The sequence below is a fragment of the Dama dama genome, chromosome 18 (genome assembly GCF_033118175.1).
Source record: "Dama dama isolate Ldn47 chromosome 18, ASM3311817v1, whole genome shotgun sequence".
NCBI lineage: Eukaryota > Metazoa > Chordata > Mammalia > Artiodactyla > Cervidae > Dama > Dama dama.
Window position 1 is genome coordinate 65,455,430 of NC_083698.1, and position 24,293 is coordinate 65,479,722.

Sequence of the window (24,293 nt, forward strand, 5' to 3'; positions counted from 1 at the left end):
TCGTGGATTCCAGTTACTTGTAGGTTAAAGTCCATCTCTGCACGTTTTCTTAAAGGCCTTTGCTCTCCTCCCTGACTCATCTCTGCTTCCCACTCCCCTCCTTTGCTTTAGCCACATGGAACTCATTTGGCCCCTTGTTTTCCCTCCTTGGCCGCCCTGCGCCTGGTCCACCTCAGGCCTACCTCAATGCTTCCTCGCCCTCCAGCCCGACCCCTGGCACATTGTCAGCTCATTTGAAATATTTATTGGGTGAAACCAGGTTTGAAACTATGTTTCTTATTTTGTGGATTTTGTAGTTTCATTTCTCCTCATGTTTCATTTAAGAAAATACTTATTTTTATGCCAATCTGTACCTTGTATTTTGGCTTGCATATCTTCCACACAGGCTTTTATTGATGTAGTGTGCTGTGTTACTTTTATTGGAGAAAGTAGCTCCTTAAGTGGATTGTTTTCACAAAGCTGCAGGGTCATTTATCAGGACACAGAAGAGTGAAAGAATCACATTTATGCCCAGTTTGCTTTATGTATCTGTGTGAAGTAGGTTGTGACCTGTTAGCTTGTTTGGTTTCTCAAATACTGCTAATGGCTCCAATTGAAGAAGCAACTAACAAGTGACCTGTAAGCAGTGCTGGCTTTATTTTGGGACTCTCAACTGTAGCTAACCTGTGTATCACACCTTTCCTTCCCCCATTTTCTCCAGTGCCCCTGCCCAGGAAGAATCTGTCCCTATTGAGGTCCTTTAAAATTATTTCCTTGATAGTAGAAGATAGCATAAGACAATTCAGTAGTAAAACATATGAACATTGTTCTCTTTTGCTCTTGTTTTCTCTGTAAAATGCAGTTGTCATTTCCCTTACAAAGAACAAGACTTCTGAATTTTGCTTACAATGAGAGAATTTACACAGAAATGCTTTCATCACCTCAGAGGGCTGTTAGTGAAACCCACTATAGATGTGTGTGTATATGTGTCTCACACTATAGATGAGACTTGTGTCGAGAAATTGATAGAGGTTAAAAAAATCCCCGTGAATGCTACTGATGAAAGCAATCATACCTGCTTGAGCAGATGAGGCTATTTGTTGTTGTTCAGTCACTAAGTCGTGTCAGATTCTCTGTGACCCCATGGACTGTAGCATGCCAGGCTCCCCTGTCCTTTACTATTTCCATGATTTTGCTCAAATTCATATCCATTGAGTCAGTGATGCTATCTAACCATCTCATCCTCTACTGCCTCCTTCTCCTTTTGCCTTCAGTCTTTGCCAGCATCCGTGTCTTTTCCAGTGAGTTGGCTCTATGCATCAGGTGGCCAGAATATTGGAACTTCAGCTTCAGCATCAGTCTTTCCAATGAATATTCAGGACTGATTTCCTTTAGGACTGACTAGTTTGACCCCTTGCACTCCACGGTACTCTCAAGAGTCTTCTCCAATGCCACAATTCGAAAGTATCAATTCTTCAGCACTCAGCCTTCTTTATGGTCCAGCTCTCACATCTGTGCATGACTACTGGAAAACCATGCCTTTGACTGTATGGACCTTTGTCAGCAAAGTGATGTCTTTGATTTTTAATATGCTGTCTAGGTTTGTCACATCTTTCCTTCCAAGGAGCAAGCGTCTTCTAATATCATGACTGCATTCACTGTCTACAGTGATTTTGGAGCCCAAGAAAATAAAATCTGTCACTGTTTCCATTATTTCCCCTTCTGTTTGCCATAAAGTGATGGGACTGGATGCCATGATCTTAGTTTTTTGAATGTTGAGTTTTAAGCCAGCTTTTTCACTCTTCGCTTTCACTTTCAAGAGGCTCTTTAGTTCCTCTTCACTTCCACTAGCCCTTAGAGTGGTATCATCTGCATATCTGAGGTTATTGATATTTCTCCCAGCCATCTTGATTCCAGTTTGTGATTCATCCAGCCCGGCATTTCACATGAAGTACTCTGCATATAAGTTAAATGACTAGGGTGACAATATACAGCCTTGTTCTACTCCTTTCCCAGTTTTGAACCACTCAGTTGTTCCATGTTGCTTCTTGACCCACATACAGGTTTCTCTGGAGACAGGTAAGGTGGTCTGGTATTCCCATCTTTTTAAGAATTTTCCACAGTTTGTTGTGATACACACAGTCAAAGGCTTTAGCATAATCAGTGAAGCAGGAGTAGATGTTTTTCTGAAACTTCCGTGCTTTCTCTGTGATCGAGCAAATTTTGGCAATTTGATCTCTGGTTCCTCTGCTTTTCTAAACCTAGCTTGTACATCTGGAAGTTCTCAGTCCACGTACTACTAAAGCCTAGCTTGAAGGATTTTGAGGATAGTCTTAGTAGCATGTAGTAGCACTCATTTCAGTGAGTGCAATTGTACAGTGGTTTGAGCATTCTTTGGCATTACCTTTCTTTGGGATTGGAATGAAAGTTGACCTTTTCCAGTCCTATGGCCACTGTTGAGTTTTCCAAATCTGCTGACATATTGAGTGCAGCAGTTTAACAGCATCATCTTTTAGGATTTGAAATAGCTCAGCTAGAATTCCATCACTTCCACTAGCTTTGTTTGTGGTGATGCTTCCTAAGGCCTACTTGATTTCATATTCCAGGATGTCTGGCTCTAGGTAAATGATCACACCATCGTGGTTATCTGGGTCATGAAGATCTTTTTTGTGTAGTTATGTACATTCTTACCACCTCTTCTTAATCTCTTCTGCTTCTGTTAGGTCCTTACCATTTCTGTCCTTTATCCTGCCCATCCCTGCATGAAATGTTCCCTAAATAGCTCCAGTTTTCTTAGAGATCTCTGGTCTTTCCCATTCTGTTGTTGCCCTCTATTTGCACTGTTCCTTTAAGAAGGCCTTCTTATCTCTCTTTGCTGTTCTGTGGAACTCTTGATTCAATTGGATATGTGTGTGTGCTAAGTTGCTTCAGTCATGTCCAACTCTTTGTGACCCTCTAAGCTGTAGCCTGCCAGGCTCCTCTGTCCATGGGATTCTCTAGGCAAGAATACTAGAGTGGGTTGCCATGCCCTCCTCCAGGATATCTTCTCAATCTAGGGGTTAAACTTGTGTCTCTTTTATCACCTGGGAAGCTCTCAGTTGGGTATTATCTTTCCCTTTCTCCCTTGCCTTTCACTTCTCTTCTTTCCTCAGCTATTTGTAAAGCCTCTTTAGACAACCACTTTGCCTTCTTGCATTTCTTTTTCTTTGGGATGGTATTGGTTACCACCTCCTATACAGTGTTATGAACTTCCGTCCACAGTTCTCAGACCCTCTACCAGATCTAATCCCTTGAATCTATTCATCACCTTCACTGTATACAATCATAAGAGATTTGATTTAGGTCATACCCAAATGGCCTACTGGTTTTCCCTACTTTCTTCAATTTAAGCCTGAATTTTTCAATATGGAGCTCACAATCTAAGCCACAATCAACTCCTGATCTTGCTTTTGCTGACTGTATAGAGCTTCTCCATCTTTGGCTGCAAAGAACATAATCAATCTTATTTTTATTGACTCTCTGGTGATGTCCATGTGTTGCTGGAAAAGGGTGTTTGCTGTGACCAGTGTGTATCCTTGATAAAACTCTGTTAGCCTTTGTCCTGCTTCATTTTGTAGTCCAAGACCAAACTTGCCTGTTACTCCAGATATCTCTTGACTTCCTGCTTTTGCATTCCAGTTCCCTATGATGAAAAGGACATCTGTTTTTGGTGTTAGTTCTAGACGGTCTTGTAGATCTTCATAGAACTGGTCAACTTCAACTTCTTCAGCATTACTGGTTGGGGCATAGACTTGGATTACTGTGGTGTTGAATGGTTTGCCTTGGAAGCAACCCAAGATCATTCTGTTGTTTTTGAGATTGCACCCAAGTACTGCATTTCAGACTCTTTCATTAACCATGAGGGCTACTTTATTTCTTTTAAGGGATTCTTGCCCACACTAGTAGATTTGGACTCTTTCATTAACCATGAGGGCTACTCTATTTCTTCTAAGGGATTCTTGCCCACAGTAGTAGATATAATGGTCATCTGAATTACATTTGCCCATTCCCACCCATTTTAGTTCACTGATTCCTAAAATATTGATGTTTACTCTCGCCAACTCCTGCTTGATCTCGTCCAGTTTGATTGACTCAAGGACCTAACATTCCAGATTCCTATGCAATATTGTTTACAGCATCAGACTTTACTTTCACCACCAGGCACATCCACAACTGAGTGTTGTTTCCACTTTGGCCCAGCCACTTCATTCTTTCTGGAGCTATTAGTAATTGCCCTCCACTCTTCCCCAGTGGCATATTGGATGCCTTCCGACTTGGGGGACTCCTCGTTCTGTGTCATATCTTTTTTGCCTTTTCATACTCTTTGTGGGGTTCTCTCAGCAAGAGTACTGGAGTGGTTTGCATTCCCTCCTCTAGTGGACCACGTTTTGTCAGAACTCTTCACTATGACATGTCCATCTTGAGTGGCCCTGCATGGCGTGGCTCATAACTTCATTGAGTTATGCAAGCCCCTTCACCATGACAAGGCCTTAACTTACTAGGAGATATTTTGCTTGACTGCTATTAGATCTCATTGTGTAGGGGGAGATAATGTTAGTGTGTTCTTAAAGTAGAGGCTTATATGTTTCTAGGTCTTAACATCATAAAATTCTAATATAGGGTGTGTATATAATCAGACCATAATTAGAACATCCAAAAACTCCTCAACCTAAAAGTCTGTTTCTGATGGCCTCTAAGAAACAACTTATGGAATATCATGACCACTCTCGTTACTTATTTAATGTACCTGTCTCCTTGTAAAATGCAATGACTTGGTCCTTCATTAATTTGTTGAAAAGTTTTGCAATTGTTTTATTTTTTCCCCTGAACCACCCACTGAGCTCATGAATTCATAAATGTTTTTATTTGATTAGTGAAGTGGGGCATTTGTTTGTTTTAAATTACACGTTACAAACTTCAAAAGATGCCTTCTTTTCTTACATTTCAGGACAGACAAGCCACTTAGAGTTTTATAGACTAAATCACCTTTCTCTTTTTAGAATGTCCGTCCTCTGAGGTAGGAGCCAGCAAAGCTATTTTAGCTTCCTTTTTTTGGTTTTATTAGCTCTTATTTGGAATATTTACTTGCCCACTTGAAAACCTCTACTAGACTTTCCTTCTCAATAATGTTGTCTTCTCCTCAATATGTTATGTTTACTCTAAGTTTTTATATTCTAGTTATAGTTCTAGGTTAAAAATTACAGGCAGTCTTTCTATGTAGATTTTCTCTCTGTCATTTTTAAATAAATGCATCTTGCAGATGTGCAGCAAAATGATGTTGACAAGAGGCTTGTCTGCTTGTCTGTGTATAAGCAATAATGTAGCTTTTCCACCCACATTTGTTAAATGTGTGGGTAATAATTAACCTTGCTTTTTAGTGGAAGCTATAGACAAGTTTTAGGTTAAGTAGATTTTTGAAATCTATGTGTTTGTATATGAAAAATATATAAGTAAGCACAAAAACGTGTTAACACGTATAGCATCATACATATCCAAGCGGCTAGAGATTTAACCCATTCTTTAAACTTTCCTTCTTTTTTCTTTGAGTCATTTCCTCCTTTGAGTGGATGGTATCCATAACTGCTCATTTATCAAGAATGTTCCTCAAAGAGTACAAATGGTCCTGATCTTGCCTCTTGTCTTCCTCTTTCATTGCTTGTTGACTTTTCTGTTGATGAGGAAATGAGGATGGTAATGGTAAGAAGGCAATCTAGTTGGTTTTGCCACTTATGCAGCTCTTATATAATCACAAATAAAATGAAATGTGGGGAATATTGTTTCAATTATCCATGCCTTCATTGTCTTCCATTTACCCTACATATTTCAAGGTGGGACACGATTCTATTCTTGTAGTAGAAGATACCATTCACTACAGTTTAACTATAAAAAATTTATAATGTTAGCTTTTGTCTATCTTTAAACAATCATAAGTTTTCCAAAACTCTCAAAATGAAGCATTAGCTCTCAGAGATGTTAAAGGGTTGATGTGATGCTGACTGTCCATTGCACTTGAAAGAAAATCCAGCCTTCTCACCAAACATCATAAAGTTTTCTTATTCCACCTCTGCCCATCCCCAGGTTCATTTCCCTCCCAAGCACCTTGCTCACTCTAGTTCAGTCTCATTGGCCTTCTTACTGTTTCTTGAACATCCAAGCTATGCCTCCTGCGGGGCCCTTCCCTTGCTCTTCCACCCACCTGAAACTTCATTCCCCCAGCTCTCCAAACAGCTCACTGCCCCCTCACATTCACATCTTAGGTCAAGTGTCTTCACCTCGGGAGGTCGTCCCTAAACATCTCATCAATCAGAACTCTCTTCCTTCCACTCTCCCCCTTGCTGTGTATGACTTCCTGACCCCTTACCCTGCGTATTTTTCCTCATCACTTGTCATTATCTGGAAGTTCAGCAGTTGTTTTCCTGTCTATCTTTCACACTGGACATTAAGTTGCTGAGAATAATGACTTGGTTTTATTATGACCACCTATCACCAGCACTTAGAACAGTGTCCAGCACACAGCAATTTTTAAATATGTGTTGACTAAGAGATTGAATGGATATTTTCATCATTGATAATTTCATCATGCTTAATTTCATATTGGGGTTTGTCTTAGGCTTACAGGCTTCTGCAGATGTGAAAAAACATTTCTCTATGTGGTCTCATCTGGATGGGAACATACCACAAAACAGATAGGTTTTGTGGAGGAGTAGAGAGGACACTCAGAAATTAAGGTTTGTCTCTGGAGTAGTTTTGTAGCTATAAGATAGCACTTATAAAATATTTATACACACACACACATACACATATAACTTAACATCATTCTTGTAAGTATCTTATTTTTTCAGATTTCATTTTTTCTTCTTTGAAACCCAAGCATTAGGAGCCACAATTCCGAAGTGAGCCTTAACTGCACAGCCTCAATGTATTCCCTCCACCCTTGTTTGATTTAGGATCTGGGATTAGCACAAGACTCTGCTACCAGCACGAAGAGCCCAATCCTTCTGGGCAGTCAAGCCCATCAGATCTACAGGATGATGTGCGCGAAAGGCTACTCAAAAAAAGACTTCTCATCTGTGTTCCAGTTTCTACGAGAGGAGGAGACGTTCTGAGTTTGCCCTTTGGCTGTGGACACTGTTGGAAACCATACTCTCTTGGAGCCCCTTATAGCTCACTCCACAAGTAAATGGGCTTAATCAGAGGTCACCTGTCTGCTTTTGATTGTCTGGGTCACAATAAACCCTAGGATTTTTCACCCATTTTTAACTGCTTGTTCTTTTTATCTATTTAGCAAACACATATTACCTGAATTTTTTTTTTTTTCCTTTTCTGCAAGCCACTGATGGTCTCTGCTAGCTAGCCAACTGACCTTTTTCAAAAATTTGATTCCTGAGCATCTTCAGCTGAAACATTGCCTACTTCAATCAGGATGTTATTTACTCCACTTTTCACTTTCACACTTTCACAAATAAGACCAGTTTTTTTCAACAGGATAAAACCTATCCTCAAGGAAGGAAAAGAAATTGGTATGAGGAAACGAGTTAGGGAAAGGGGAAGTATAGTGGATTACTCCCTGTGTCCCTCAGGAAGTTTGTCCTGTTAACCCAGTGGTGGTGGTCTTGCATTCTGAGGTTATGGTTTATTTTCCAAGAGTTGATAAAGCAAGATAACACCTTGCTGCATGTTATGTAAATTGGACCCTGTTACAGTATCTTGGTGTGTCCCTCTTGTAACAACTCCCAATACTCAGCAGACTTTTTTTTTAAATATATTTTTGCTTCCTTGTACATTCTTACTACATATTTTTTGATTTCAGAAGAATGACTTCTTTAGAACTGTTTCAGAGCCAATGATATGCGCTTTAGATGATTATTACATTATCTTAAATATAACCATATTATTTTGAATTCAAATAAATTTCTATGCTGATAATACTTCCTTGGAGTTTTTGTGTCTTCCTAACCTTTTTGGTGAACAGTCAAATGACCTGACAAATTGGTGTTGTAGACTAATGGGGAAAGGATGGGACAAAGGGAAGTGAGGGGAGGTCAGAAGGAACTGAGTGTGAACTGGCCAGTGGGCAGCCCTCATCCTGCTCCTCTGCCTGTATCCTTATTGAGTCTTTGTTTGTTTTCTGGGTCGTGGGTGCTATAGGAATTTGGCCTGCAATAGATGTAATTATGTCCTAATAGGGAGCACAGTTGCCTTTTTTCCCCACCACAGCCCCTAGAAACACTCCAGGCCATATACCTAGACACCAGATTTAGCAAAAGTACTGCTACTTTAATCATTTTCCTGGTGATCAAAAATTCCAGGCATTATTGTTAAGTGCTAACGCTCCAGTGATGAGCAAAACATAAAATCCTGCCCTTGTAGACCATAAATTCTGGTGTCTCTTAGATGTATATGTGAGGAGGTGTGAGAGACAAGAAATAAGTGTTCAATGTGTATGTCAGGTGATAATAAGGACTAAAAGCAAAAATAAAGCTGGGTGAGGGTGATGGATGGAGAGTGTCGGGCACCTTATTAGGCAGGTAAGGGCACTGTGGCCTTTGAGCAGAGATAGGAAGGAAGCGAGGGAGGAAGCCATATAGATATCTGGGAAAAAAACATCGTAGGCATAGGGAACAGAAAGTGCAAAGGCCCTGAGTTAGGACAGCGTAAGATATATGAGGACTAAGGAGGCCAGAATTGTGTGTCATAGATTGAGGGAAACCAGATCGTGTAGGACCTTGGAGGCTATGTTGGGATGGTAGCTTTTGAGTGAAATGCAGCATGTCAGTTAGCAAAAGCGAAAGGTAACCAAAACACTGCCGTCCCAAGTTTAGTGGTTTAAAACAACAAGTGTTTATTATTTTTCATGGTTCTCAAGGTGGGCTATGTTATTCTTCCGACTGGGCTAACTCATTTGGAGCTGGCAGCTGTGGTTTGGTCTCACGTAGCAGGGACAGTTGGAATGATTGATGCTCCTTTCCACATGGTCACTTACCCTTTGGGAAGATCCAGGTTTGTTGACCTGGTGGCAGAATGTTCCCAGCGGCAACATAGGACAAGTCCCAGTGAACAAGCTTTTTTCAAGCCTCTGCTTGCTTTATGGCTGTATTGTCCCATTGGTTAAGGCAGGTCGCCTAGCGAAGCCCCGAGTCAGTATGGGAGGGGTTGCATAAGATGTGGACACAGAGAAGGGGGCAGTATGGGACCATTGTGCAAACAACCTAATATCACAGCCAGCACATGAAAGATTTTGTTCAGAGGATCTGTGTGTTCTGACTCACTTTTTAGAGGGATCCCTCTGACTGTGGTGTGGAGAATAGACTATTGGGGAAAGGGTGCAAGCAAGGAGACCAGGTAGGCAATGGTAATAATCCAGGTGAGAAATGATGGTGGCTGGGACCAGAATGATGAAGATGGAAGAGGCAAGAAGTGGTCAGATTCTAAACATCAAGATGGATGGGGAGAGTGAAAAGGAGTCAAGGATGACTCCAAGGTTGGTGGAGAAGGTGGAAGAAAGGAGTGACCATCTACTATGAGAGCAAGATTGTGGGAGAAGAATTTAGGAAGGATTGGGAGAGGTATAGGAGAAAAAATCAGGAGTTTAGGATAGACATCTAAGTGGAGAAAAAGCAGGTCCAAGGACCGAGCCCTATCTTTCTCTAGGCTTTAATGGTTGAAATATGAGGCAGAAATAGCAGATGAGACTGACTGGCCAGTAAGACGGGAAAAAATGGGAGCACTGTCCCAGAAGCCAAATGAAGACTCACTATAAGGGGAGAATGTGCATTTGTATCAAAAGCTACTGACAAGTTGAGTAATATAAGGGATGAGAATTAGTCATTTGGATTTGGCAAAATAGAAATCATTGTTGACTCTGACAAGTGTTTTGGTGGAGTGCTAGAAATAAGATTGGGAATGGGAAGAGAGAAATTTAAAGAAATGAATAGAGACAGATTTCAAGTTTTGCTGTAGAAAGAAAACAGATAAATTGGTTAGATACTAGTAGGGAACATGAGGTCAAAGGAAGTTTCATTATATTTTTAGGATGGGAGATGTTATGGGGTTGTGCTGATGGAGGTGGAATGATCACAGAGGGGTGAGTAATGACACACAAAAGAAGATACTTGCTAAGTGGTGTGTTTGAGTAGTGAGAGGAGAAGGGTAGAGGCATGGATGGAGCTTTGAAAACTAAAAACCAGCACAAAAACCATGTGTCAAACTGCCATCATCTTATATGAAGGATAGAGTAGTATTCCAATTAAATATAATTAAAAATTATACTTCTTTTTTCCCAACAGAATAAATATTAGTGCTGGAAAGGACTTCAGTGACCTGTAAGCGTTAACCTGTATCAGTCACCCTCCTGATCATCAGCTTTCTCATCTACAAAGTTATCAATAGTGTAGCTTAATATTAAATGCTCTTTTAGAAACTTGAAACAAAATGTGAGTCAAGGACAATTGCAAGTTTTAACAAGCATGCAGAGGAAGTAGAACCCTCATAACATTGCTGCTAGGACTGTAAAATGGTGCATCCACTTTGGAAAATAGTTTGGCAGTTCCTTGAAAGGTTAAACATGGAGTTACCACATGATCCAGCGATTCTGCTCCTATAAAGTGCTCAAGAAAAGTTAAAATATACACCTCCATAAAAACCTGTACAAGAATGTTCATAGCAACAGTATTCATAATATGCAAAAAGTGGAAGTAATCCAGACATCCCTCAACTGACGATTGCATAAATGCATCGTGGTATATCCATACTGTGGAAGACTGGCCATGAAGAGGAATAAACTACTAATGCACGCGAATGTCAATCATGGGGAGTCTGAGAAACCTTGCTCAGGTATTCCACAAATACCTCAAATTCAGTGTATCAAACCTGAGCTCCACATCCTCCCCTATTGACCTGCTTCTTCTCCTTGTCCCTGTCCATCCAGGTTCCCTGAAAGCATCCATGAGGCTCTCTCCTCCACCCATTCTCCAAAGCAGATTCTAAATCTCTCGTACCTGCTTCACACCATCATGGATTAATGTCTAGAATACTTAGGTTTCTTTGTGGTTGCTTCTTTTTTTCCTAAGAACTTCTCAGAGGTATAACTTACATACAGTAAAATTTGCTCAGTTTAAATGTACGATTTAGTGACCCTTAGTCATTACCACAATCCATCCAGTTTTCCATCACCACCACCCCCCAAATCTTATTTAGTCACTTGCCATTCTCTTCTTCCCCTAACCCCAAAGCTCTAAGCAACCACTCATCTTTCTGACTCTGTAGACTTGCAGCTGCTGCTTAGCCACCAATCTGGTTCTTCCCCAATTTGTTCCCCCACGGCAGGAGAAGTGGAAGTCTAAAATTCCCCTGCATAACACCTTTTGTGGCTCAGCTGGTAAAGAATCCGCCTGCAATTTGGGAGACCTGGGTTTGATCCCTGGGTTGGGAAGATCCCCTGGAGAAGGGAAAGGCTACCCACTCCAGTGTTCTGGCCTGGAGAATTTCATGGACCGTACAGTCTATGGGGTCACAAAGAGTCAGACAGAACTAAGCGACTGTCCCTTTCACTTTCGCTTTAACACCTTTTGGCCTCAAATGCAGCCTGAACCCCTCGGCGTGGTATTCAGGCCTTTCATCCTCTGGTTCCTGTCTTACTTCACCAACACTGTCGCCCTTTGCTTCCTCTGTGGCACCCTGTGGGCCCCGCTTGTGAACCATAGCACTTGCCATTTCCCATGCATGCCATGTTTCTCACACCTCAGGACCTTTGCACATGCTGCTTCCTTCACCTGAAATACCCTTCTCCTACACTTCTGACCCACTGCTCAGGCACCATATCATCTAAAAGGTCTTCTTTGGCCACCTCAGGCTGAGTCATTTCCCCTCTGTTTCTATAGCTCTTTGTTGATCCAGCCTGCATCATAGGACTTTCCTCTTACATTATGTTTGCTGGTTTGCTCATCTGTCTTCTAAACAGACTGTGAGCTCTTTGAGGGCAAAGAATGTATCTTATTCAGCTTTGAGTCCCTGTGTTGAGGTCAGCAACTGGCATCAAATAAGAGCTCAATAGAAGACCGATAATGAGTGGAAAGCAGCGGCACTGCATTTGTGTTAGGTTGACTATGATCTGCGTGAACTTTTTCCTGAAAGATTCTTCCTTGGCGGATCAAGTTTATTTTCCTTTGGATTGTAAATGATGCGGTTTGTTAGACACTTGCAGAGTGTGGAACTTTCACTAAGTTTTCTTAGTCAAAAGGTTAGCTTATGACGTTTGACCTAAGAACTTGTGCAATCAAAATACGCATTTTTGGTAGCAAGCTTTAGTCTTGTTAACGTACTTTAAACATCAACTTGCATGCAGATAAAGCATGCACATATTCCACCTTATGGAGTACAGCAGTTCCGAATGTGATCTTTTATATCATGCAGCCTAGACCTTGAGGCATAAGGTGAATTTCATAATAACACAGGTTTGATTTATTCAAGGGATCCTTGAAGAGTTAGGTGTTTCAGAGACTCTTTTGCTATCCTAGTGATCTGAAACCATGATGAGAGAACATATGCAAGGCCACCGCTGGGTCCATATTTAAGGGAACCCCAAATGGTCTGGGCCTACCCTTGGCCAATCTTCTCATTGCAGGGATTTTGATCTTGACTTGTTTTCTAAGCACTCTGAAATGTGTGTGATCTATCTGCTTCCTATGGGGGTTAGAGGAGAAAGGGCAGAGAATGGGGTTGCATTATCCATGTGCATAAATCCTACCCAGGCTACTGTCAGAAGCCTGCTGCTGCTCAGGGAACCTTCACAGGTTACCACCAGCTTCAGCCATGGTAACTGCCCCCTTGAGCATTCTCAAACAGCCAACCAATGGGGAGTTGTCTGCCTGAGTGGGGTTTTTAGCCATCTTTCAGTTCAATTGAAGCGGTAGCTTAAGGACATCACAGAGATTTGTAACATTCCATGCAAGGTGTCAGGCCCATAAACCAGCATGTCTATCGCGCCGATGCGCACGGGGAATCATCTCTCGTCGGTGGCAGAGATTGAAGATGACCTTTTACTATTTAATTGTATTCATCATTTAATAATTCAAGAATACCTAAAAGGGATGATGACTTCTTCATTCAGACTAGAATTCAACTCTTTGAGAACATTAATAGGAAAATACAATAAAGCTGAAGCACTTTGCAAGCAGCCTGTAGGGAGTGCCTAAGTGTATTGTTTCCCAGAGCTGCCCCTGGCTGGCAGACAGGAGACCTGGGTCAGCATTCACCTGTCCAGCATCATGGTTCAGTTTCCTTCTCTTTAAAATGAGGGCATTGCGCTGATCTCCAGGGTTTGTTTTAGCTTTAAATTTCTGATTCCTCTTAGTTAAGGGTTTAGGAAAATGTAAGGCACGTGCTTCTGACAGTTTTTGGACTCTGTCTGGTCAGGGATTATTTATTGCTCATATAGGCATCTTATTTATTAGGGTTTTTTTTATAGCTGGGAATAGATTCAGAGATCAATACATTTTTATTAATGATAGTCCGTCATGCCTGGTAAAGAGATGGCAAGAGAGCTCATCGAGAATGAGCCCCTTGAATAAACCTGACACCCTGAGCTTAGCTCTGAGCTGCATTTTGGCAGGCCTCTCTGTAAAATAATGACATTGGCAGAGGGAAACACTATGGAAACCTTCCTTACAGCCAGACTCATAAAATCAAAGGGCAGATTTGGGGTGTGTTTCTCAGCCTTGGCTGTATATGCAAATCCCATGACTTTTTGAGTGTAGCATTTTATCTTCAAAAGGACAAAATTTGGCATTTGCTGTGGTCATTAAAAATGATAAATGCCTAAAATGCTTGAGCGTTGGGATTCTTGTAGGTTAGAACAAATATTGTTTCAGGACCAGACGATACCCTACAATAGAAAACTTCTCACTGAAGTTGTCAAATCAGAAAATAAAAAATCCTCCATTATTTTCCCTTTAAGTCAGAGGATATTGGGCATAATTGTTGCCACTTCTCCTTATAAAAATGAATGGTCTGGGCCTTTTGGAGGTAGATGATGACTCCCGACTCCATGAAGAGATAGCTTTGTGCCCTGAAATGGTTAACTTGCCTCCAGATGGTGCTTCTCAGCCCCTCTGAGCACAGCTCAGATGATATCAAATTCACTGTTCTTTCACATTTGTTTTGTGCCTGTTGCACTCAATTTTCATTCCATTTGTGGCTAGAACTTGAAATATTCTATGGTAATTTTAGACAATTTGAAGCCTTTCTCCAGAAATTTCACATTTGAGTTCCAATCTCAGAGACCCTAAAGAGCAAATGTAGCTTTCATTCCCCTCTCCTCCTTTTAATGACCTTAACCCTGACCCCAAACCTGCTCTCTATAAGTGCCAAACATGATTCATTCTCCTTGCTTGATTTAGTCTTGCCTCTTTAATGAGCCAAGATGACTAGGGAGACCTGATAGCTTATTTGTGCTAATGTAAGTATGCTCTACTAGTTAACTCCTAACTCATTTATTTGTCTTTTACTCTTGCCTAAAATTGGCCCTTTGTCTCAGAGATGAAAAGTCCGTATTTTAGACAAGGGAGATGCAAACAGTTAACGTTAACAAGCAAGTCAGGAGACAGACATTACCCAGGAATGAAAGATAAAGCAAACTGCTCAAGAAGGAGAGAGTCTTTGTATTCTGTGCCTCTGCACACAAATATGTGTACTGTGTTATAGATAACAGTGCAAACGTTCATTAAGAACATAGTTTATTGTGCAGTTATACCCTAATGCGCTATTTTGCAGAACCAGTTTCCTCTTCTGAGTTGTAGGAGTCATAATGTCTTCAATAAAAATTTTCGTGCTTGAGGCTTTGCTGTATGAATGTCTTATTTCTCCAGTCTCTCTAATGTAATTTCTGATCCTGTCTGTGTGTGCAGGAATTTTTTTTTTGACATGGTGTTTAATGCATGCTATCTGATTTTTTTTTTTTTTTCAATGTTGCAATGGCAGACCTGGGCCATCAAGGACGCTTAGAAAGTGATAAGCACGAAGAGACTTTTAAAGAGATTTACGATGGGTTTAGTTTCTCTGTTGTCTGCCTCTCCACTTTCAGCCCAACTCATTTGGGTTGGTTGGGGTCTGACCGTGGGGTTCTGACAATGTGTTTTTATCCTTGTGAATTTATGCTTGCTTCAATGTCTGGAAAAAAAAAAAAAAAACTCCACTATTAAAAACTGATATGACTTTGAACAGTGGCTTGATCCCTGATTATGGCCTCTCCCAGCCATCCCATTTAATTTCTGGCTGGTCCAACTAGTGGCGTTAAAAGCTGCCCCTTCCGAGGTTGCCTGTTCCCTGAGTTGCACTGCACTCATAGCAGTTAGTCTGGCCCCTTTTATAGGTCAGTGACACCCTTGAGCTTGTATACCCGTGTCACCACAAATCTTAAAAGATGCAATTTTCTTGGCAGCTTCATCCTCCTAAGATGAATTGGAGGGTGGGAGTGAAGGACAAGGTTCTAATCTCCCTGTTAGGACCAGGGAGGGCAGACACGCCTGTCCTCCCTCACATGGGCCCCAGGGAGACTGCTGGCTTGAAGGACTCTCTGAAAGAGGGATTTCCACAGTGACTACTCACACACTGGCATTTTTGGTTTTTGAAAACAGTCTGTTCTCTTCTCTGTCTGGTTGTGCTTCTCCTGGAGCAGTACCGATGGCATCCCTCATCCATGGTACAGCTTGGTGTGCTTGTTTTCTTTGGAAGAAATAAAATTAAAGCTTCAAAGAAAATTCTCCTTAAGGCAGTCAAAGAGTTATCTAATCTCCAGCTCTTTAGAGTTGGGGAATCTTTTCTTATGTTAGCCCTGTTATACCAGATGGTTTCCTCTTAAAAAAAAAAAAAGAAATCATAAATGAATTCTGCATGGTCAGGTATTGTCATCTTTGCGGAGAATTTTCTTTGCCTAATGTCCTATCTGATGGGCCATTCTATGTATTATATGCTACATAATCTCCACAAATGTATACTGTGGTCTATAAAACTGCCATACTGTTTTCAGAAACGAGTAATTCACAAAGTAAACCTGAGACAGTGCTGTTAATAAACACAAATTGCAAACAAGAAGGTAGTAAGTGGAAATAATGCACTCATTTAAGAGTAATAAAGCCTTTGATCTTACTTTGAAGGAAAAAGTCTATGTTTAAACTCCCCATTCAGGGACAGCCAGATGCCCATAAAGAGCAGTGCTTTGCTTTGATAGAAAATCACTGAGGCCTGTCTAGCAGGTCTGGTTTGTAAACAGATTAGTTAAGGGCTCATCAGGACTGATTTGCATAGGATTCAGCAAGCCCCAGTCACTTTTTCAACCTTAATGAGCAATGCTGTTTCCAGGTTGGAAATTACACCGTTTTTTTAAAGCTAGAAATCTTAGGTAATTACTTTGTGGGAAAGGAAAAGAATATTCATATAAAGTGAACACTTGCTGTCCACAGCTAATGGGAAAATGATGACCTAAGACTTGTTTTGCTTGCTCTAAATCGTGAAGGGTATAATGAAGGACATAGGTTATGAGTTTAAAATTAGGTTACAAAAAGGTTTTCCTCCCTTTCTATGTTATTTGAGAGGTAAAGGAGGATTAATCTGAATTATCACAGAAAAGGTAACATTGGACTGCAGAATCAGACCACAGATATTTATTTACCTACCCATGTTTCTGAAGGACCTCCTTGGAGCCAGGCTGTATTCTATGGACCAGGCTTCCCTCCACCGGTGCTCAAGGCAGACAAAAGCCCTGATCCCATGGAGCCTACCTTCCAGAGCCTACCATTATGGAGAAATGGGAACAGTAGAGGAAAAGAATTGGGCCAGTTTAAGCACACGTTCTAAATAAAATATGCTAGTTAGCAGCCCTCCGCTTGAGAGGTGGGCAAGGCTGATATTCCCAGACAGAAAAGATCCTCTGATCAGTATAACTGCATTTTTACTTTTGGTTTTCAGAATAATAAGTAATTACCTTGCTATCAGTAATCAAGAATATCTTTTGGAGTGAAGAAATTGTCAAAAGAAAACCTTTGCTTACTCTGATCCTTGAATAGATAACAAATGGGCAGCTCAGTAGAGACAAAGGGTAACTTGGAAAATAAACAGTCCCTAAAGAAAATGAAATGATATTGAAAGTTTTCACCTGCGACCTTCCAAAAAGGCAGTGAATTGATGGTGGGTAGTAGTCTATTTCTTTGGCTTGCAGCAGCATCCTTATTCTTATGAGAGATGTTTGTAAGCATTGTAAACGTTGGCGACACTAACTTGCTTAGTTGAGAACTTGAGTTTAAATAATAACCTTCAGCTTTTGTGTCTGGCCTTGTCAAGGCCAAGGACCTCAGCCTTACCCTGCTTCCTAATCAGCACACTCCTATAAATGTCACCTTGGAGACATTCCACTCTGAAAAAAAAAAATGGTCCAGCTCTGGTAAGTGTTAGAAGAGAGGCTGGGGACAATTTCATACTGACTTGGCCAGGACTCCAAGTCCTGTCCAGCTAATTCAGATGGATGGAGGGTGTAAAGGGAGGCCATGCCCTCTGTTTCTCCAGATGGGTTTGATTAGACTGAGGAGGAAGAGAAGGTCTTGTTGAGGTGCCTGCTTGTGAAGACTGCTAGGGAGATGGTTGCAGGGCAGTCCAGCTGAGGCCAAGCAAGACACCTGTACTTCTTAGAAAAGCTGGCTTATGTGCATTCTCTATCTCTCAAGGGAACATATATGGGGCCTTGGAAGGCCTTGCGGTTCCCCCTTTCTGGCACCTCCATCCCCCATACACACCCCCACAGTATTCCTTCATAGGAAGAGTCTCCCTCCAGCCTGCCCCTTTCTACATCTCATCTTCCACGTGGGAATATACCTGACAGCCTCTTCCAGGCAGGTGTGCTTGTCTGAGAGGAACCCTCTACGTGAGCACTGATAAGAAGGCTCCAGGAAACTGACTTTCAGGAGTCTGGGCAACGCCTGCATCCTAGACGCCCCACAGTGGGAAGCCAGGCTGTTCCCCTTCCTCCTCCCCCTCTTCTCTATAGACATCACTCTCCAGTTCACTTCTTCCCGGCTCAGGCCAGCCTGAGGCAGACCAGCATGGCTAGTGCCAGAGCAGACGTCCAGATGGAGCTCCAAGCGGGCGAGAGCCATTGTTGTCATGTGTGTCCCAAGCATCCAGTGCGGTGCCTGGCACACAGTATGGGCTCAGTAAATACTGCATCTGTAGAGAGAATGAATGAATAAATGAACGAATTGCTGAGATACCAGTTTTCTGTTATAAGCATCCCCAATTTTTATTAGTAATACTCTGACACTCGCCCTTGTTTGGCTCACCAGGAACAGAGCTGAAGCCAAAGCTCCCGTGGGCTCTGCCACTGTGGGCTCTGAGCAGGAGCGATTGGAGGGAAGGGACTGGCTGCAGTGGGGCTGGTTTGCCCGGTCTCTGGAAGCCTCGGGGTACTGTATGGGTGCTGCCCCATGCCCAGCTCCAGAAGCTCTCCTGAGTTCGAAACAACACTTAGCCCCTGTTTTTAAGGGCCCCAAGGCCAATTCTACGGCATCAGGAAAAGCCCCTCTAAACAGCCAGTTACACATGTAAAGCCACTAGCACAGGCTTGGACCTATAGCAGATACTCAGTAAATGTCCCAGAGTGACTTGTGTCTGGATGTTGGCAGATGAGCACTTCGACTGGTCATAGGCCCATTAGTCTGCAATGCTGCTTGGCTAATCACCAAGCTTAGGGGACACGGAAACCCATTGTAGCAGAAAGCCAGCAGCTTTGCTTAGTCTCTTTTTCCTGGGTTCACATACATGACTGAAATAGGTTTAAAACCCCATCTTTGTTTTACAAACTTATAATCTAACTTTTGAAAATAATGATGGGGGGAGGAGCCAAGATGGCGGAGGAGTAGGACGGGGAGGCCACTTTCTCTCCTACAAATTCATCAAAAGAATAACTGAACGCAGAGCAAACTTCGCAAAACAACTTCTGATCGCTAGCTGAGGTCATCAGGCGCCCAGAAAAGCAGCCCATTGTCTTCGAAAGGAGGTAGGACAAAATATAAAAGATAAAAAGTGAAACAAAAGAGCTAAGGCCGGAGATCCGTCCCGGGAGCTCTTAGGCGGCATTGCTTGGGGTAGGGTCCGGGCCTGAGTGCCCTGAGGACAAGCGGAGGGAGCTTCTGTGAGTTGCCAACTTGAACTGTGGGAGACCAGAGGAGAGAGAGTAAATTAGCCGGCCCGAACACACTGCCGGCCGTTCGCAGAACAAAGAGACCGAGAGGGTCCAGAGAGGAGCTCGCAGGCTGCGGACCGGCCCAGCCCCGCCGGAGGCAGGAGGCAGGGGGGAGGGGAAGGTCGCTGCGAGACACAGGGCGCAGGCGCCCGACCGGCGCGGGCGGGGACTGGGGCTGGGGACGCGGAGGGCAGAAGGCACGCGCACCCGACTGGCGGCAGCGGAAACTGAGACTGGGTCCGCGGAAGGGAGGGGGCGCGCCACACCTGGGGAGAGTGCGCCCACCAAGCCCCTGGCTGCCTGGACCGCTCTGACGGGGAAGGCACTGAGAGCAGGCGCAGCTTTCCCCTCCGCGCTTTTGTGGAACACCCGAGGGCTGGAACCTCGCGCAGCGCGGGGCTTGCTCCATATAGAACAGCCGGGAGCCTGAGCAGCGCAGAGGAGAGAGCAGCGTCAGCCCCTCCTGGCAGCCCCAGCCCATCCCGCGGCGCAAGCCCCGCGGCGCAAGCCCCTCCCCCAGAGCGACGGAACTAGCTACCTGAATAAGAGTCCACCTCCGCCCGCCTGTGTCAGGGCGGAAATGAGGCTCTGAAGAGACCGGCAAACAGAAGCCAAATAAACAAAGGGAACCGCTTCAGAAGGGACTGGTGCAACAGATTAAAATCCCTCTAGGAAACATTGTCTACACTGGAGGAGCCTGTAGATATCGAGAAGCGTAAGCTGGAACGAGGAGCTATCTGAAACTGAGCCGAACCCACACTGACCGCAACAGCTCCAGAGAAACTCCTAGATATAATTTTACTTTTTTCTTTTTTTTTTATTTTTTTTTATTTTTTTTTTTATTTTTTTCTTTTTTATTTTTTCTCTTTTATTTTCCTTTAAAATCCCCTATTACTCCCCCATTACTCCTTAACTTTCATTTCCATAGACTTTTACGATTTTTTAATTAGGGGGGAAAAAAAAAATTTTTTTTTCCTTTTTTTTTTTTTTTCTTTTTTTTCTTTTTTTTTTCTTTTTCTTTCTTTTTTTTCTTTCCTTTCTCTCTTCTATTTTCTATTTTTCTTTTTATCTTATTTCTTTTAAAGTCCTCTAGTACTCCTCTACTACTCCTTAATTTTCATTTTCAATACACTATAACCTTACAAAAAAAAAAAAGAAGAGAAGCCCTATTTTTAAACCGAAGATTATTCTCTCCCAATCTTGACTCTCTGTTTTCTACCTCAGAACACCTCTATTTCCTCCTTTCCCCTTCTCTTCCCAATCCAATTCTGTGAATCTTTGTAGGTGACTGGGCTACGGAGAACACTCTGGGAACAGACAGCTGTGTAGATCTGTCTCTCTCCTCTTGAGTCCCCCTTTTTCTCCTCCTGTTCATCTCTATCTCCCTCCTCCCTCTCCTCTTCTTCATGTGACTCTGTGAACCTCTCTGGGTGTCCCTAACGGGGGAGAATCTTTTAGCCATTAACCTAGAAGTTTTCTTATCAGGGCTGCATAGTTGGAGAAGTCCTGAGACTACAGGAAGAATAAAACTGAAATCCAGAGGCAGGAGACTTAAGCCCAAAACCTGAGAACACCAGAAAACTCCTGACTACAAGGAACTTTAAGTAATAAGTGACTGTCCAAAAGCCTCCATACCTACACTGAAACCAACCACCACACAAGAGCCAATAAGTTTCAGAGCAAGACATACCACGCAAATTCTCCAGCAACGCAGGAACATAGCCCTGAACATCAACATACAGGCTGCCCAAGGTCACACCTAACACATAGACCCATCTCAAAACTCATTACTGGGCACTCCATTGCTCTCCAAAGAGTAGAAATCAAGTTCCACGCACCAGAACACTGACGCAAGCTTCCCTAACCAGGAAACCTTGACAAGCCAATCGTCTAACCCCACCCACTGGGTTAATCCTCCACAACAAAAAGGAACCACAGACCTCCAGAATACAGAAAGCCCACTCCAGATACAGCAATCTAAACAAGATGAAAAGGCAAAGAAATACCCAACAGGTAAAGGAACATGAAAAATGCCCACCAAGTCAAACAAAAGAGGAGGAGATAGGGAATCTACCTGAAAAAGAATTTAGAATAATGATAATAAAAATGATCCAAAATCTTGAAAACAAAATGGAGTTACAGATAAATAGCCTGGAAACAAAGATTGAAAAGATTCAAGAACTGTTTAATAAAGACCTAGAAGAAATAAAAAAGAGTCAATTAGAAATGAATAATGCAATGAATGAGATCAAAAACACTTTGGAGGGAACCAAGAGTAGAATAACGGAGGCAGAAGATAGGATAAGTGAGGTAGAAGATAAAATGGTGGAAATAAATGAAGCAGAGAGGAAAAAAGAAAAAAGGATCAAAAGAAATGAGGACAACCTCAGGGACCTCTGGGACACTGTAAAACGCCCCAACATTCGAATCATAGGAGTTCCAGAAGAAGAAGACAAAAAGAAGGGCCATGAGAAAATACTCGAGGAGATAATAGCTGAAAACTTCCCTAAAATGGGGAAGGAAATAGCCACCCAAATCCAAGAAACCCAGAGAGTCCCAAACAGGATAAACCCAAGGCGAAACACCCCAAGACACATACTAATCAAATTAACAAAGATCAAACACAAAGAACAAATATTAAAAGCAGCAAGGGAAAAACAACAAATAACACACAAAGGGATTCCCATAAGGATAACAGCTGATCTATCAATAGAAACCCTCCAGGCCAGAAGGGAATGGCAGGACGTACTGAAAGTAATGAAAGAGAATAACCTACAACCTAGATTACTGTATCCAGCAAGGATCTCATTCAGATATGAAGGAGAATTCAAAAGCTTTACAGATAAGCAAAAGCTGAGAATTCAGCACCACCAAACCAGCTCTTCAACAAATGCTAAAGGATCTTCTCTAGACAGGAAATGCAGAAAGGTTTTATAAATGTGAACCCAAAACAACAAAGTAAATGGCAACGGGACCACACCTATCAATAATTACCCTAAATGTAAATGGGTTGAATGCCCCAACCAAAAGACAAAGATTGGCTGAATGGATACAAAAACAAGACCCCTATATATGCTGTCTACAAGAGACCCACCTCAAAACAAGAGACACATACAGACTAAAAGTGAAGGGCTGGAAAAAAATATTTCATGCAAACGGAGACCAAAAGAAAGCAGGAGTCGCAATACTCATATCAGATAAAATAGACTTTCAAATAAAGGAAGTGAAAAGAGACAAAGAAGGACACTACATAATGATCAAAGGATCAATCAAAAAAGAAGATATAACAATTATAAATATATATGCACCCAACATAGGAGCACCGCAATATGTACGGCAAACGCTAACAAGTATGAAAGAGGAAATTAATAGTAACACAATAATAGTGGGAGACTTTAATACCCCACTCACAACTATGGATAGATCAACTAAACAGAAAATTAACAAGGAAACACAAACCTTAAATGACACAATGGACCAGCTAGACCTAATTGATATCTATAGGACATTTCACCCCAAAACAATCAACTTCACCTTTTTCTCAAGTGCACACGGAACATTCTCCAGAATAGATCACATCCTGGGCCATAAATCTGGTCTTGGAAAATTCAAAAAAATTGAAATCATTCCAGTCATCTTTTCTGACCACAGTGCAGTAAGATTAGATCTCAATTACAGGGAAAAAATTGTTAAAACTTCAAACATATGGAGGCTAAATAACACGCTTCTGAATAACCAACAAATCATAGAAGAAATCAAAAAAGAAATCAAAATATGTATAGAAATGAATGAAAATGAAAACACAACAACCCAAAACCTATGGGACACTGTAAAAGCAGTGCTAAGGGGAAGGTTCATAGCATTACAGGCTTACATCAAGAAACAGGAAAAAAACCAATTAAATAACCTAACTCTACACCTAAAGCAATTAGAGAAGGAAGAAATGAAGAACCCCAGAGTTAGCAGAAGGAAAGAAATCTTAAAAATCAGGGCAGAAATAAATGCAAAAGAAACTAAAGAGACCATAGCAAAAATCAACAAAGCTAAAAGCTGGTTTTTTGAAAAAATAAACAAAATCGACAAACCATTAGCAAGACTCATTAAGAAACAAAGAGAGAAAAACCAAATTAACAAAATTAGAAATGAAAATGGAGAGATCACAACAGACAACACTGAAATACAAAGGATCATAAGAGACTACTACCAGCAGCTCTATGCCAATAAAATGGACAACTTGGATGAAATGGACAAATTCTTAGAAAAGTATAACTTTCCAAAACTGAATCAGGAAGAAATAGAAGATCTTAACAGACCCATCACAAGCAAGGAAATCGAAACTGTCATCAAAAATCTTCCAGCAAACAAAAGCCCAGGACCAGATGGCTTCACAGCTGAATTCTACCAAAAATTTAGAGAAGAGCTAACACCTATCTTACTCAAACTCTTCCAGAAAATTGCAGAAGAAGGTAAGCTTCCAAACTCATTCTATGAGGCCACCATCACCCTAATTCCAAAACCAGACAAAGATGCCACAAAAAAAGAAAACTACAGGCCAATATCACTGATGAACATAGATGCAAAAATCCTTAACAAAATTCTAGCAAACAGAATCCAACAACATATTAAAAAAATCATACACCATGACCAAGTGGGCTTTATCCCAGGAATGCAAGGATTCTTTAATATCCGCAAATCAATCAATGTAATACACCACATTAACAAATTGAAAGATAAAAACCATATGATTATCTCAATAGATGCAGAGAAAGCCTTTGACAAAATTCAACACTCATTTATGATTAAAACTCTCCAAAAAGCAGGAATAGAAGGAACATACCTCAACATAATAAAAGCTATATATGACAAACCCACAGCAAGCATAACCCTCAATGGTGAAAAATTGAAGGCATTTCCCCTGAAATCAGGAACAAGACAAGGGTGCCCACTCTCACCACTACTATTCAACATAGTGTTGGAAGTGCTGGCCACAGCAATCAGAGCAGAAAAAGAAGTAAAAGGAATCCAGATAGGAAAAGAAGAAGTAAAA

At 41.7% G+C, this 24,293-nt stretch overlaps 1 protein-coding gene across 1 annotated transcript in view; it reads left to right on the top strand.

Moving 5' to 3' along the window:
• Positions 1–7,946, top strand: part of HIBADH (3-hydroxyisobutyrate dehydrogenase) — a 109,849-nt gene extending 101,903 nt beyond the window's left edge. Inside the window, exon 8 of the mRNA XM_061165463.1 lies at positions 6,966–7,946. Coding sequence (XP_061021446.1) covers positions 6,966–7,124 — 159 coding nt within the window. The 3' untranslated portion in view covers positions 7,125–7,946. The remainder of the gene's footprint in view (positions 1–6,965) is intronic.
• The last annotated feature ends 16,347 nt before the right edge of the window (positions 7,947–24,293 follow it).